At 41.7% G+C, this 15,224-nt stretch overlaps 2 protein-coding genes across 5 annotated transcripts; both read left to right on the top strand.

Annotated features, from left to right (window-relative positions):
- The first annotated feature begins 806 nt into the window (after positions 1-806).
- On the top strand, positions 807-7,749 carry LOC127302165 (F-box/FBD/LRR-repeat protein At2g04230). Of its 4 annotated transcripts, XM_051332566.2 has the most exons (6): positions 811-1,026; positions 1,160-1,354; positions 1,575-1,681; positions 3,065-3,907; positions 3,987-4,136; positions 4,226-4,779. In XM_051332566.2, exons 4-6 carry the CDS (start codon positions 3,098-3,100, stop codon positions 4,598-4,600), a joined length of 1,335 nt encoding a protein of 444 aa, XP_051188526.1. In that variant the 5' UTR covers positions 811-1,026; positions 1,160-1,354; positions 1,575-1,681; positions 3,065-3,097; the 3' UTR covers positions 4,601-4,779. The 4 variants fall into 4 exon arrangements, with proteins under 4 accessions (XP_071676443.1, XP_051188525.1, XP_051188526.1 ...); XM_071820342.1 differs by lacking the exons at positions 1,160-1,354; positions 4,226-4,779 and adding an exon at positions 5,680-5,841 and having other exon boundaries at positions 807-1,026; XM_051332565.2 differs by lacking the exon at positions 1,160-1,354 and having other exon boundaries at positions 810-1,026.
- A 912-nt stretch (positions 7,750-8,661) lies between these two features.
- Positions 8,662-13,252, top strand: LOC127302163 (chaperone protein dnaJ 10). The gene is made up of 10 exons (XM_051332562.2): positions 8,662-9,019; positions 9,135-9,194; positions 10,225-10,307; positions 10,607-10,766; positions 11,325-11,454; positions 11,703-11,861; positions 11,974-12,152; positions 12,263-12,343; positions 12,440-12,583; positions 12,828-13,252. The coding sequence occupies exons 1-10, from the start codon at positions 8,933-8,935 to the stop codon at positions 12,927-12,929; spliced, it is 1,185 nt and encodes a 394-aa protein (XP_051188522.1). The 5' UTR covers positions 8,662-8,932; the 3' UTR covers positions 12,930-13,252.
- Positions 13,253-15,224: the final 1,972 nt, after the last annotated feature.

The following is a 15,224-nucleotide window of genomic DNA, read 5'->3' as shown; positions in this document are numbered from 1 at the left end:
GTGGGCCATAAGCCGCCACCACCATTTGTGGACCACCTGGGCTTGCCGGATCTAGACCACGTCGTTGGCATACCCATGAAGTATACCCACAACACCATGGCTGCAACAGCTTTGGTCGCCAACACCAGCACCAGGTTCAGCCGCATCTGCATGCTTGAGGTAGCGGTAGGAGCCACGGAGGCAATTGACGTCTGATGCGCCCTTCTGCGCCTTCATCTTCTTGCTCGAGCCGTCGCCGCTCGAGCTCTCACCGTGGTCACACGAGGACCCTCTGCGGCCAATCTGGCCACCCTTGCGACCACTTGAGGACCTCCCGAACACCATTTTGGTGTGGGACGCGCGGATCTGGTGACGGCGGGAGCGATTGAGCTCGCCCACAGCGTGTCGGGCGTGTTACCGGCGGATGCGAGGGAGGAAAAGTGGTGGTGGAGTGAGGGTTTCAGCTCTCGTCCGCTCGGCCGAACGGTACATATACCGTCCACAACGGGTATTAACGGGGGCCGGTAAATCCTACGCGTTTACAAGGTCTATTTTGGCCTAGAAATCTACGAAAAACCTCAAACTGAACCGCAAACGACAAGATGCTCTAGCATGGCCAGATTTATCGGTGAGAACCAACATGTGATTGGATGGTTAGGAGGATAGTGGTACCTCAAACTTCAGATTTGATACTTTGGTGTCTCATTAAATGCGGAATATTTTTCAGTGGGAGATGAGGTTCTCATTAACAGCGAGGTGTTTATGGTAACTTCGTTAATCTCAAGATCCATTGGATAAAGTTTCTTGGCCGCAGTTTCGTGCTTACAAGAAAAAAAGGGCAGATTCACCAGACGGGTTGCGTTTTTCAAGTTCGATATGCTTCTGGTGAAATTCTCCGAGATCATGTAGTATTTACTATTTAGGGTTCGGTTTCATAGGCTAGGTGGCCCCGCCGATGCGATTTCCTCCCTTCACGCCTCGAATCCTCGTCTCGCTGTATCATGGGGGTGCTCGCGCTGGAGCGGCAGCGGCGGCGCCAGACCCGTGGTAAGCCCCCTCGTCTTCTTAGCTTTCCCGGGGACGCCTCCCCGGCCCCCGCTGCTGCTCATTCCTGCTATCAAACTGTCAATGTCCTAGCATATGTATATGAATCTCTGTTCTGCTGCGTTTGCTTCCTTAGGGTTACTTTTCCGGAAGAAAAATCTGGCCTCGGTGATGAGATTATGTTTAGTACGTACATCCATCTGTTAGCATCGATGCCAATCCCCTCCATCAGCAACTACTGTGGTTGTGAATTAAGCCTTCTTGTTAGCAAGCTAGGACTGCAAATGATGTTGGGGCAGGATATGGATCTCACTCCCTGATACAGTGATAGGTAGGTCAAATGTTCCGTCAGACTGGCACAAATATGTGAGACTTGAGAGAGGTTGTAATGCTCTTAAAAAATGCTCAAGTAAATTGGGTTCTCAAAGGCGTTCATGCCCTTGTGTACAAGTTGGATACCGGGTCTAAATTGGAACTGTGTTTATGCCAGTGGTTACATTGTTGTTTTCTTCTGTCAGTATATGTGTGCTTATAACGATGATGCGTTGCAGATGGATCAATTCCTTTGTTGGGGAAAAGAGGATGCTCATCCTCGCAACAAGATGATGATTCAGAAGGTGGAGAAAAAGTGAAATACTCTGGGTTGGATCTTCCAGAGGTATGTATGAAGTGATAATGATGGAAGACTTCAATTGCGAGTAATAAAAAATCTCAATCATTGCCCTGCTGCACAAATTATTGGACCTGTGCTAGGCTGCTAGCTCAAAAATGTATTCTCAAATGCTTCATCTCGGTGTGTTAGTACCTCTGTTTCTGTTTTAGAAAGGGGGAGATTAACTGGTTCTCAAATGAACGCAACCGCCTGTTTTAGAAAGGGGGAGATGCCAGGACATCGCCATGCAAAGCTGAAGAGTGTGGATATCATTGGCTTTAACTCTGCAAAGAGCTTGAACGCAACCGCCTGAAAATTATATTAAGCTGGATGCTGATGGGGCAGTTGGTATGAGGATTAACTGGTTGTTTTGGCGCCTTCTGTGCCCCGTCTATGGTTAATATATATAACCCCTTTGGTGATCTAAGCCCGAGCATTGCAGGATGGCGTGCTGTTTGCCAAAGTGCGGGCTTTCATGAATGTCATCATGGAACGGATTGCCAGAAGTTCATCAAACATTTTGATGAGCGAGGTGATCTGTTCCGTATCAGCACAATTCTTTGAGCGTGGTTATGGTTTTTGTTCTTTCACTGTGCGGCTTGCTAGACGATCTCCAACACAGCTGCTTGTACACAGTTGACTGCTCAGGTTTGGGCTGTGTCGTGCCCGTCGTCCATAAGATCAAGTCTTCGGGCGGATTGTGGCAAGTTATAACTGAGCTCAGGCTTCCCCAGAACAGAGTAACATGATTAAACCAGGAGTGCCAAGCTTGGACATAAGTGAAATGATCGTTCTTACTACTTGACATAAGTGGAATTCTTTACTGCACTATTGATTTTTTTTCTCTCTAACCAAGTTCCTGCAATAATTTTGTTATATGTGATCCATCTGCAATATCTGGAAATACGGTTCACGGCAGAGTATGATTTCACCGCTATGTCTGTAGAACACCAATATTTATCTGGTCTCTTAAATATCCTATCTTCTCAGCGTAGTTACCAAGTCTTGTGCCGAGTAACCTTATTGTTAGCTGCCGAACCTGTTACGTGAGCTTTAAATATTGAAGTTACATGTTCTTTGTTGTTCTGTGCTACGTTGACCTATGCATAGCATGCTTTTGTGAAATAGACATCATTCGAGGCATTCTGTTTACCGAGATACAAAGGAAGTCGATACTATTGGCAACTCCAACACTTACTCAAAAATATATTTCGTAGCTGCCATCAGCAGCTGTGTCTTTTAAGAAATACATTAATGAACTTGTAGGGAAAAGGAATGCACTATCTTCAATCGCACCAAATGGCCCTTTTTTGTTCTATCCCCAGTCGAAAGTAGTCATTTTCCTTCAAAATCCAGTGCTAAACTCTTGTCCAATACTTGTTCATGCAGGACATTTGGCGTCATATATACTCACTAGTGCCAATGCAAGATGCTGCTCGTGCTGCCTGTGTGTCTCGCTCCTTTCAACATTATTGGAGGTGCTACCCCAATCTCACATTCAGTAACTCCATTTTAGGCTGGGACAGAGATGGACCTTGGAAGGATGAGATGTGCGTGGAAAATGAGTTTGCCAGCAAAGTTAACAAAGTTATGACAAACCACTCCGGCATTGGCTTGAAGAGTATCAAGCTCGAATTCTATGGCCACAAGTCCAGCGATTGTTGTTTTCTAGATAGCTGGCTTCGGGTTGCTCTTACACCGGCGATTGAAAAACTCCGCCTTCAGCTGTCCTCAGATGAGACAACATACAGCTTCCCATGCTCACTTTTGTCTGATCAGTGTGGGAACTCGATTCGGTATCTACATCTTGCGGGCTGCTTCTTCCGTCCTGCTGTCAGACTCAGTTGCTTCAGAAGCATGACGATTCTGCACTTGTATGTTATGTGTATCAGTGAGGATGAGTTATGGTGCCTTCTTTCCAGTTGTTCTGCTTTGGAGCAGTTTGGATTTGGGAATAACAATGAGATAACTTGCCTGAAGATACCTTGTGTGCTGCAGCGGCTCAGAGACCTGCGGGTTGTCGGATGCGACAAATTACGAGCGATAGAGAGCAAAGCTCCAAACCTCTTCAGTTTTACCTTTCTTGGTGAACGAGTACAACTCTCACTTGGAGAGTCGTTGCAGTTGAAGAAGCTAACAATGTCATATTCATTTGCCCTGGACGATGCTCGTGACACCCTTCCGTCTACTATGCCAAATCTGGAAAGTCTTGAGATAATTTCCTATCTGGAGGTATACTGTTCTGACAGAGGTATGCATATGATAAGTAATATATCTTGCACGGTAACTAATCTGAGATATCTTTTTACAGACTAATACCCGCATTATGCGGCGCCAATTCCTCTGCCTCAAGTACCTGCGGGTTGCTGTTAGTGGATACACGTATCCTCATACCAATGATTATATTTCCTTTGTTCCTTTTCTGGCTGCTTGTCCTTGCTTGGAGACTTTTGTGTTGCAAGTAAGTTAATGTTCATCCTGCAGTTATGTGATTATATCTAGGGATGATAAATGGTAGAGCCGTTAGTTCAATTTGGTTCTCATCCTTAGGTACCGGCACCCAAGGAGCATGAGTCGATTTTCAGAGATCCCTCGGATCTGAGACGGATGCCAGGACATCGCCATGCAAAGCTGAAGAGTGTGGATATCATTGGCTTTAACTCTGCAAAGAGCTTGATCGAGCTAATGGTTCATATCATGGAGACTTCAGGGTCACTAGAGTCCCTTACACTGGACACCGTTGGTTTTGTTCTTAGATGCTCTGAGAACGACATTGACAAATGCTTTACCATGCGTGAGAGTGCACACTCACGCATGGAAGTCCCTCTAGCGCTCTCGGCTATAGAAAAGTACATCCAATGCAAGATCCCCTCCACGGTTAAGTTAGATGTTCTTGAGCCTTGTGGCCGATGCCATGCTTGTTGAGCTTTAGATGTTAAGTTCTGATTAATTATCATGACGTTTATAGTATAATTTTAGATGCGATGGTGATCGGGACTGTGCTTGTAAGCACGGGTGTGTAGTTTGCTTGTATATCAATTGTTAACTCATCCAGCTTGAGATGCCATACCCTTGTTCTTATAATATCATGTGCCAGTTTGTTATTGAAGTTGGAACAAGCTAGTGAATCACATACAGTTCCATAAACCTGATATGAAATCTTAGCTGATGCTACCTTGTTATCATGTTGCAAAATCTATTCCAAATATGGCACACACAATATGAATTGCGTGAGTATATCGCTATCTGCCCGGTGCCCCGGTCCATATTTTCTTAGGTGAATAATTGCGTAGGTTAAGCAATACCATGAGCACCTGTAAAAACCAATAAAAAATGTGTCCATTTTTTGATCTGTAAAGAGAAGGTTAACAACCATGTGAAACCATACCATGAAGTTGATACCATTATTTACCTCCCTCTTTTTTTTTGCAACAACATATAGATGGTCATATTTAGAATAACATGTATTGGTGTTTTATTAATATTTTTTTCCGAAAACTCGTATGGGACTCACACAATGTGGTACACAACATGGTATACTGCAACTACCGAAATCATTGATACACAATCAATCCATTCTTCTGTACAAGTCCTGAAATTCCAATTCGTAACTCTAGGATCAAAACACCAGGATTAACTTTTTTTGTTTACATCTTGATTTGATTTTCAGCTACAAAAGATGACAAAATCTGATAAATTTAGAGATTTGGAAATATGCGCACTCAGATGCACACGTTAGTCATTTTTGTGTAGCTCATATCAGAATAGGAAGTATTGAAATCGAAAATATCAAAAGGACCTGGGTGCGCGCGCACCCAGACCCAGTTATAAAAAATTCAAAGTAATGTTATTTTAAAGTTTTAGAAAAATTTGAAAAATGCACGCATGTATATATTAAATATGATTATACGTAACCTACACAAAAATGAGAAAATAGAAGTTTCTATTTCTGTGAATAGTATAAATCCAAACATTATAGTGTCATTTGGACATTTTGTGGACAGGGGAGTAATGAACCTAGTTGTTCATAGTGCTCACGGTGCTTTATTCTTGAACTCGATTGATTGCTCGGCTGTCAAAAAAGATGGCAGATATATCTTTGAGCTTGTTGATCAGTGCATTGAAGATATAGGGGCTGAAAAGGTTATACAAGTGGTGACTGACAATGCTAGTGTCAATATAGCAGCAGCAAATCTATTAAAAGCAAAGAGACCCTCCATATTTTGGAATGGATGTGCAGCCCACACAATTGATCTCATGTTGGAGGACATAGGGAATCTTCCAGAGGTTGACAAAACAATTACCCAAGCAAGGCTAGTGACTGTGTTCTTGTATGCTCATATAAGGGTGTTGGCTTTGATGAGGAGTGTCCTTAAGAAAGACCTTGTGCGCTCGGGTGTTACAAGGTTTGCCACAGCTTATCTCAATCTAAAAAGCTTGCAAGATAACAAGAATGGGCTGCAAAAACTATTCAGATCAGATGAGCTACATGAGATGGGCTACTTAAAGAAGGACAAAGGGGACAAAGCTAACAAAGTGGTGAAATCTGAAGCCTTCTGGAAACATGTTGATATTTCTGTCGATTTCTTTGAGCCAATGGCCAATGTGTTAAGAAGAATGGATAGTGATGTGCCAGCAATGGGATTCTTCTATGGTAGCATGTTAGATGCAAAACAAGAAATTTTGTTGAGGTTCGACAATGATGAGAGCCGCTGCAAATCTGTTTTGGATATCATCGACAAACGTTGGGACAACAAGCTGAAGAAGCCTCTACATTTGGCTGGTTACTTTTTGAACCCCTACTACTACTATCCAAACAAGGTTCAGATTGAAAAAGAAGGAAAATTTAGAGCAGCCGTGATCACGTGCATTACGACAATGATTCAGGAAGATGACGAACAAGATGCGATGATTGAAGAACTCAAGACATATCGAGCTGGGAAGGAGTCTTTTGGAACTGACATTGCCACAAGACAGAGGAAGAACAAAAACTTTGATCCAGGTTAGTGCTTGTTGATTTGATCTGACTTCCCCTTTTTGCCATGTTTTTATTTGTCCAACTAATAATCTGTTCATGCCTTAATGTAGCAACATGGTGGCTGAATCATGGAACAAGCTCACCAAACTTGAAGAATTTGGCTGTAAAGATTCTTAGTCTGACATGCAGCTCATCTGCTTGTGAGAGAAATTTTTCAGCATTTGAACATGTAAGAAATCTTTCAGCTCCTTGCTCAGTTTTGCATGTGGTAGCATTGTACATTTGGTATTAGACTATTAGTACCAGCACGAGTAATTTATTGTCCTAGTACTCCAGCAACATGTTCTTTATTGCAGATTATCCATGTATGAACTTATATACCTGTTGTTGGTTACTAAAATGTGCACACAAAACACAGGTCCATACAAAGAAGCGCAGTAGGCTACTTAGTGATAGGCTTAGAGACCTTGTCTTTGTCAAAGTCAACTCAAGGATGATTGATAGGAGAGAGAACAAGATAAGAGACCCCATAGAGAAGATAGTTGAGGATGTTCTGGACGATGATGAGAACGAATTCATTACTGGGATTGTCCCTGAAGCCATTGTTCAAGTCGAACAAGAACAACGTGATATTGAAAATCAGCAACCAGAAGCATCGACGTCGCAAGCCCACCGAAAGAGACATGCACACATTAGGAAGAAGAGGAAGAAGAGCATCCATTCTTTGCTTAATTCTGTCCAAGAAGACGCTGTACTTTCTGATTCTACCAATTCTTCATCATCGGAATCAGAAGGTAATCATGACGACAAGCTCTCTGATGCTTCAGATGACTCGGAGTGATCGCAGGCATGTCTTGTTGGTTATGTAAAGTTGCTATTGCTTGCTGTGAACTTGCTGTAGCTCTGTTGTTGCTACGTAATTTGTGGACAAAACTAGGTCCTTAAATTTCTGTTGCTACATGCTACTTGCTTTTGTTGGTTATGTAATATTGGACAGAACTATGTCTTAAATTGTTGCTACTTGTAATGTTATAATATGTAGACAGAACTACGTCTTATTTCTTTGTGCCTCTTATGTAATTGTGTTAATATGCTATGCCTATGTGAATTATAGACTGGTTTATATGGGTATGTGCTGCCCAGATTTTATTTTTTTTCATTGAATTAGCAAAACCGCTAAATGGGTTTAGCCGGCTATAGCTGGGCTATAGCCTTGTATAGCTGCCAAAAAATCTGCCGCTATTTGCAATAGCCCGCTATTTAAAACTTTGGTATGTATCAACATAATATATACATGCAAAATTTTATTTCAATATTTAAAAACTTTTAAATAACATTATTTTCATTTTTTGAAAACTGGGTGCGCGCGTGCCTAGGTTCCATTCCTTATTAGATATCCCGGAGATTAAGAACCTCTATCAAAAGGGATACGATTTCAGTAAGAGCAGGCGGGTAATTCCAGAATCAGGAACATATCTATAAGGAAAGTCCACACACTGATAGTGGGATGGAATTATGTTCTAACGAGTTTGAATCATATTGCAAATCTGAATGCATTGTTAGGTAGCCTTAGATGCTCACACTTCTCAACAAAACGGTATAGCTGAGCGTATGAACATTACCATTATCTCCAAGGTTCGCTGCATGTTTCAAATGCAGGTTTGCATAGGCATTTTTGGGCTTCCACAGCTTGCTCGGAATTGATATTAACATTTTACACATTTGTAAATGTGATTTCTGCTTTTTTTAAAACAGTTTTGCCCTGAAGCCAAAAAATCTCCGCTCGCCATTTGAAGGCGATTTTAGTGGAGAGACGGCGTTGTTCTCACCTCCGACCCAACCCGGCCATCTTCGCCGGCTCCGGTCGCCGGCCAAACTCGACGCCGGTCGCCGGTCGCCGGTCGCCGGTCGGCCATGTGGTCCACCTACATCTACATGGGAGTCCCGTTGGAGGGGCGCGTGGGGTTTTACCAATCTGGGGCTCCATGTCAACGTGACTCATCCTCCCACTATTCCACGCGGGAGCCAAAAAAGAAACAAAGCCAGCGAATTATTCCACGCGCTTTATGGTCGGACGGGCGGGCGGAGGATCCCCACCCGCCACACCACCGCACCGCCGGCCTTCCATTCCTCCTCCTCCAGCTCCGCCCGCCAGCTTCCGTCTCGCCACCACGCACCGCCGCCGGCCGCGCGAGGAGAACCCGGGTCCCTCCGGTCGTGCCGGAGCCTAGCTAGCGTGAGATCTCGGCGTTTCGTTCCGGCGGCGGCGGCTCGGTTCGATGGTGCGGGAGACGGGGTACTACGACGTGCTAGGGGTGATCCCGTCGGCCACCGAGGCCGAGATCAAGAAGGCCTACTACGTCAAGGTGAATTCCTCTCTCCCGCGCGCGCTTTCCACACCCCGCTCGATCGCGCTGGCGAATTTTCTTGTTGATTCGAGGAACCTCATTGCGGTTGCCGCTGGTGGTGGTGTTATTGCAGGCGAGGAAGGTCCATCCCGACAAGAACCCCAATGACCCCCTCGCGGCCCACAAGTTCCAGGCAAGTCTTCCCTCCGCGCGCTCTGCTCTTGTTTCACTACCACGATTAACTTATGCAGAGTGCCAGCGACAGCAGAATGACGCAAAACTCCTGATACTGCTCTAACTGTCACGAATAGTGCTTCCCGCTGCTGATCGGCAAATTGCCACACCAGTCAATACGAGCGAAATGTGCATCTCTGTATCTCACGAGTGTTTAGCTGTATATACGATAATACCAATGTAGTACTGTGGTACCGATCAATATTGCCTTGTTGCTTCTCCGCTCGTAGGAATCAAAACGATATTATACTGGCTGTGGCTCACTAGGGGAGTCCTTGAATCAACCATAATTGTCGTCTGTAGTACAAGCATATGCGAGTGCTAACAGGCATTAATGTTGCAACCTCACTGAATAACGAATCGATGCTGCAGCGAGACCTGTTGTATATTGCCATGGTATTGAAATTACTCTGCTAGTCGAAGAACCCAAAAAAATGATAGTGTAAGTAATGTGTGGGGTCAAGATAACTCAAGTGCTCTCTGTAGCCCACCATCCAAGTGATTCATTGTCAAAAACTGGACTTGCATTAACTGAGCATATGCACCTTGTTCCCAACAACATGCATTCAAGAAATACTACACAAAGCATAATCTAGTCTCTCCGTAAATGATTGTGGCAGCAGCTGTGCCTAAAATAACAAGGTTTCAATGGCACCATGAATCATTCTGGTCTGGCACAAAGATGAGACTAATTGCTTTGCATAATCGCTGAAGCATGTGAAACTAATGTCTGGCAATCAGCTGTTTTCCTGTGTCCCCCTTGTAACTAATCACTCTCAACCACGGGCCTGTATCTCATGTACTGATATTAGCATCTTGCAAGCCAGTATAATGCATTATCGAGTTACTTTTGCAATGTGTTGAGCATTGCTGAAGACTCAAGTAGTGCTACTATGCAGTGGATCTTGTCACTCTTAAATACTTGCTATGACTTCTCAAAACAGTTATTTCCTTATATAGTATGGTCACCAGAGTTATTGTGATTGCAGGAGCTCGGCGAGGCGTACCAAGTACTCAGTGACCCCGCACAGCGTCAAACATACGACTCATATGGGAAATCTGGTATTTCAACGTAAGTATGATTGAAAAATTCATACTTATTGTGAACTTTTTGGACTAATTTTCAAAAAAAATTGGGTGTTCTTGGTGGATATATATTTTTTCGAGCAAATGGCAGGAGCACTTTTTTTATTGGATAGAAGGACAAACTTTATGTACAAAAACCTGCGTTTTTTTGTTATTTGTGTAGTGGTTTAGTTGACTGCCAAATTGTTCCTTCCTTTCCTAGATATATTGTTTGACAATGTAAATGGTGACATATGTGTACCAGATGATTACCTTCTTACTGGTTTCCTATCATCATTTATACAGGGAAACAATGATTGATCCGGCAGCTATTTTTGCTATGCTATTTGGTAGTGAGATTTTTGAGGATTACATTGGTGAACTGGCGATGGCATCCATGGCCTCACTTGATATTTTTGGTGAAGATGAACAGATTGATGAAAGGAAGTTGCAAGACAAAATGCGTGTATGTCTTTGTTAACAAAATAGTGTATGAACATGAGCTGTTTTTAGCTTCCAACTATACACTGTTCAACCAAGTTATGATGCATACCTATATTCCAGTGAGATCAATATTTAACACTACGCTCTGCTACACTAGAAGCCATAATGCCTCTGGAAAGACTTCAAACTCAAGAATTTTTTTTCTAGTGTTCTTGTTTCGCTGGTTCGTTACACTTCTCATGTTAGTATCAAATATTGCATAACGTACTCTTCTTTCTGCATGATATTTCTCATGTGGAATATTATTGTTCATTCTTCTCAGTTCTCACTTTCTCAGTCTCCACAGTACTCCGCTGCTTCTAGCATACACACGGAGTCACTTAGTGTTTGCAGTAGCAATTAGATGAAATTAGGGGCTGATGGCTTAATTGCTAGATTGCAACTAAACATGCTTTATGTTGTTATTTTAATAAAAAGCTAACTAAGATGCATGTTCTTTTTCAGTGCTGCATTTTTTTAATTACTAAGTGGTGCAATGTTGTTCTTGCTTTCATAATTAAGCTCTTAACAACTACTGCAGACTGTACAAAGGGAAAGGGAGGAAAAACTAGCAGAAAAACTGAAGAATAGATTGAACATTTATGTTCAAGGAAACAAACATGAATTTATCCAGATTGCTGAGGCTGAGGTGTCGAGACTTTCTGATGCAGGTGCGCATCCATGACAATCCTCTCATCACTCTCTGAAATGCTTTTCACAAAATTTTCTCACTTGCTCACTGCTCTATACTTTTATCTATTTTTCCTTTTTTTTTTACACAAAGCTCTGGAACTGTTTGATCATTTTGTCGGTGTATATTACCTATATGAATCAAACTTTGAGATTCCCTTCTTTTCCTATGTTCATGAACCTGATTTTGATCAGCTGAATGTTCTTTTCTGGTTTTCATGTCCTGCAGCATATGGGGTTGATATGCTGAGTACTATTGGTTACATGTATTCAAGACAAGCTGCCAAGGAGCTTGGAAAGAAAGCTATCCTTTTGGGGGTTCCATTTATAGCTGAATGGTTTAGAAACAAAGGTCATTTTATTAAATCCCAAGTGACAGCTGCAACAGGTAAAACTTATTTTATTATTTGTCCTATTCAATAACTAATGTTTGTTTTGCTACATGCTATGCTAGTTTACCAGTTAAGATTTGTAATTTGGATTGATTTTTTTTTATGCAGGTGCAATAGCTCTTATGCAGTTGCAGGAAGACTTAAAGAAGCATCTTAGTGCAGAATGTAATTACACCGAGGAGCAACTTGAAGCTTACATGCAGAGTCATAAAAGTGTTATGGTTGATTCGTTGTGGAAGCTTAATGTTGCTGATATAGAGGCAACCCTGTCACGGGTCTGCCAAATGGTCCGTCCTCATATCCTGACTCCCTTAAACTATTCTTCCACGTCTTTTGTGTTCATCTTAAATATTGTCATAAGTTGTAGCACTGGATTTAAATATTCTACCATTATCAGGTGCTTCAAGATAGCAGTGTTAGGAGGGAGGAACTGAAAGCTCGAGCTAAAGGATTGAAAACTTTAGGCAAAATATTCCAGGTATCATTCTTCATAAATTTATTCATTATTTGTTGGTTTTGACATGTAAGTTGTCTGGTGATATTCGATGAGCTAAGTTGGGTTATTCTGCCACAGCGTGTTAAGCTCAACGTTGAAGGGGAAACACCAACAGTGCCGAATACGATAAATAATTTGGATGATAATGTTGGCATCTCTCCTGATTCATCACCCGAAATTCCAAGGGGGCAGCCATTCGATGCAAACCCACTGTATTCCCAGGTGCCTACCATCTTCCGAAAACATTATTGTGACATCTGTAGCATAAATGCAAGCTTTTATACAAGGCTGTTTTCTGAAATATCATTAGATAAAAACTTCAAAAGCAGAATACTAAAATTCACCTTGTGGCGACCTATTGAATTCAAGCTGCATTGAGCTTTAGCTTGCTCACTTCTCCTTACACCAAGCATGGTTTTTTACTTCCCTCGCCATCAGAGCTAATGGTACTCTTCCTTTTGTCCAGAGTCCATATGTGGAGGCCCCACAGTTTGGCGGCTCTTATCGTTCGTTCAACTTCCCGATGCCTACCGCTCCGCCAGGTGCGCAGAGGGATCCAATCACATGATTTGCTCCGAGGACAACAACTTGGTTTTCCGTGGGTCATCTTTTTTGTACAATATTCGTATTGTAGATGATCACATGGTCTTCATTTATGTTAGTATAGTAGAGCAAAGAAGCAGCTGGTTTCTATCCTTCTGCCTTCTTCGGTTGTGTATTGTAATCAATCGATTAAAATCATACACCGACGTCAGCAGCCCTGTGTTGTGTACAGGTGTGCTGCACTGCCTCTGATGTTGAGGCAGCGACAGTCGGCATTGTTGTATTCATAAACAGTACCACATTACTTTTTTTTTGCTTTGTCTATGGGTGCATAATTCTTTTAGCCTATGGCCCATTGCGCAAAACAGTCATGGTTTTTCTTCTATTCCTTAAACGTTGAGGCTTGCAGTAGTTGTGTAGTGTTGTATAGCATGAGTGGGTGGCGCTTCTTGAAGTCACACTGGTTGTGCTTCTAAAAATGCATCAAAGGAGACAAAACATTGACTATTAACAGTTCCAATTTTGAGAGGGGAAATGCTAATAAACACATGGTGATATGTATTGATTGAGAAAATGTTTTCGTTGTCATCTAGAATTCATTATGTTTCTTTGTTGCTACATTTTATTTTATTTACTTCTAAGATTGGTTTTATATTCTGTTGCTAAGTTTCCATATCGAGTCAGATTCAAGTGACCCTGGATTCATATGGATGAGCTTCACAACATACCAAGTGATAGATCTTATGCTTGAGCTTAGGATGAAATTTCTAAACATAGAGTGCTCCAAAGTTCATGAAACTACTACCTGTAGCTTTAGTTTTTTTTCTCCTAACTGGGCTCATATCATAGTGATAGTCTATTTGGAGATTTTGCTAGTGCAATATGCAACAATCAGATAGCTGAGATATAAAATAAATTTAGTGGACAAAACATGAGGAGTTATATTGTGGGATATACAAATAAATGTGAAACTAAACGATCGAACGTGCAGATGTTTTTTCTTAATATTATGTGACTGGTGCGGATATTTTTAGTCCTAGCTAATCACTAAGTAATTACCAAATCATCATGTGTTTACATGGATGGAATCAAAGGGTAAAATTTCCTCAACTTCTATGTCTTTGCACATGTTGTATTTATTTTGCACTTCGAAACAACGAACAAGCAACAAAAGGAAAGAAGCTAAAATGAGCAAAACAACAAACTCAATAAGCAATCATACAAGGGGGAAAGGAAGATAAGATAGAAAAAGAGAGGAGTATGAGCGCAATCAAATCTAGATTTTTTTTTCCAGGTAGCTGAGAGAACGTAAGACTCCTCCCCATGGGCGAGTGTTTTTTTCTACGAAATAAAGAAGGAAAGCACATTTATATCAGAATTAGGACTTGGCAAGGCTCATTGGTGGGGTAGTGATGATAAAAAAGCCAGATAATGTTCTATACGCAATGACCCACCCATGATAAGGTATCAATATAAGTTGACTAGTTGAGAAAGTAGTAACAATTCTTTCGATGAGACTAAGCAAGCTAGAATGCTAGATGGCAAGATTATATCATGAATGTGTCATATTTCTTGTCTAGAACCATATAGTTTGGAGGTTATCGAAAGAAATTCGCTTGGAAGATGGACTCATTGTTAATATGAATGTATCATGCGTTGTTTACTGCATTTCCATTTATTAGACAACTACATCTACCTCATTCTTATTGATGTTCGTTTTAGTTGATCCCATTCACCGTTTGATGTGTCACTTTTTTTAAAAGGGAACTATTGTGTCATACGCTGGTGGGGTTGAATAACCTCGGGCCTTGTGCATATCATGACTTTTGTGGCCTATAAATTTGTTATTTTTACTGTTTTTATTACTATGGTAGTAAGGGAAAAAAAAAGCACATTTCTATATGATTTCGAAGTTGGGAGGGGCTATGAACTCATACTCGTGGGTTAGCGATGATAAGGATTATCTTGTGAATGTTTGACATGCAGATGTGTTACGGTCTCCATGTACGTTGAGATATAAGTATTGTTTTGATGAGACTAAATGCGCAAAAGTTGCAAATGGAAAGACTAATGAAACATGTGATTTTTTTGTTTGTAATACTGACCATATTGCTTGGAAGATGTTGCCAAAAGAACAAATATCTCTTGGAAGATGGACTCGCCATTGCTACTATGCAGTGTTTTTATGCCATATGCGTTACTCATTTGTTTTCTTAGACAAACATTTACCTCATTCTCATTGATGTCTAGAAGAACTGAAAACTCCTCATAGTTGACATATCAAAAACTTTGATAATCAGTTTTAGTGTTGTTGGTAAGG

The sequence above is a fragment of the Lolium perenne genome, chromosome 5, assembly GCF_019359855.2.
Source record: "Lolium perenne isolate Kyuss_39 chromosome 5, Kyuss_2.0, whole genome shotgun sequence".
NCBI lineage: Eukaryota > Viridiplantae > Streptophyta > Magnoliopsida > Poales > Poaceae > Lolium > Lolium perenne.
The sequence above is the reverse complement of the archived record's forward strand: the minus strand, read 5'-3'. Positions and strand labels throughout refer to the sequence as shown.

What these genes read in the sequence shown, in the direction of transcription:
- LOC127302165 (XM_071820341.1), top strand. Translation starts at nt 4,072, where the DNA reads ATGATTATATTTCCTTTGTTCCTTTTCTGGCTGCTTGTCCTTGCTTGG. An exon ending in TGGAGACTTTTGTGTTGCAA is followed by an intron (nt 4,137 to 5,679) that starts GTAAGTTAATGT and finishes TTTTGTGGACAG; the next exon opens with GGGAGTAATGAACCTAGTTG. An exon ending in GAACAAAAACTTTGATCCAG is followed by an intron (nt 6,678 to 6,763) that starts GTTAGTGCTTGT and finishes GCCTTAATGTAG; the next exon opens with CAACATGGTGGCTGAATCAT.
- LOC127302163 (XM_051332562.2), top strand. Translation starts at nt 8,933, where the DNA reads ATGGTGCGGGAGACGGGGTACTACGACGTGCTAGGGGTGATCCCGTCG. An exon ending in TCGCGGCCCACAAGTTCCAG is followed by an intron (nt 9,195 to 10,224) that starts GCAAGTCTTCCC and finishes TTGTGATTGCAG; the next exon opens with GAGCTCGGCGAGGCGTACCA. An exon ending in GGGAAATCTGGTATTTCAAC is followed by an intron (nt 10,308 to 10,606) that starts GTAAGTATGATT and finishes TCATTTATACAG; the next exon opens with GGAAACAATGATTGATCCGG.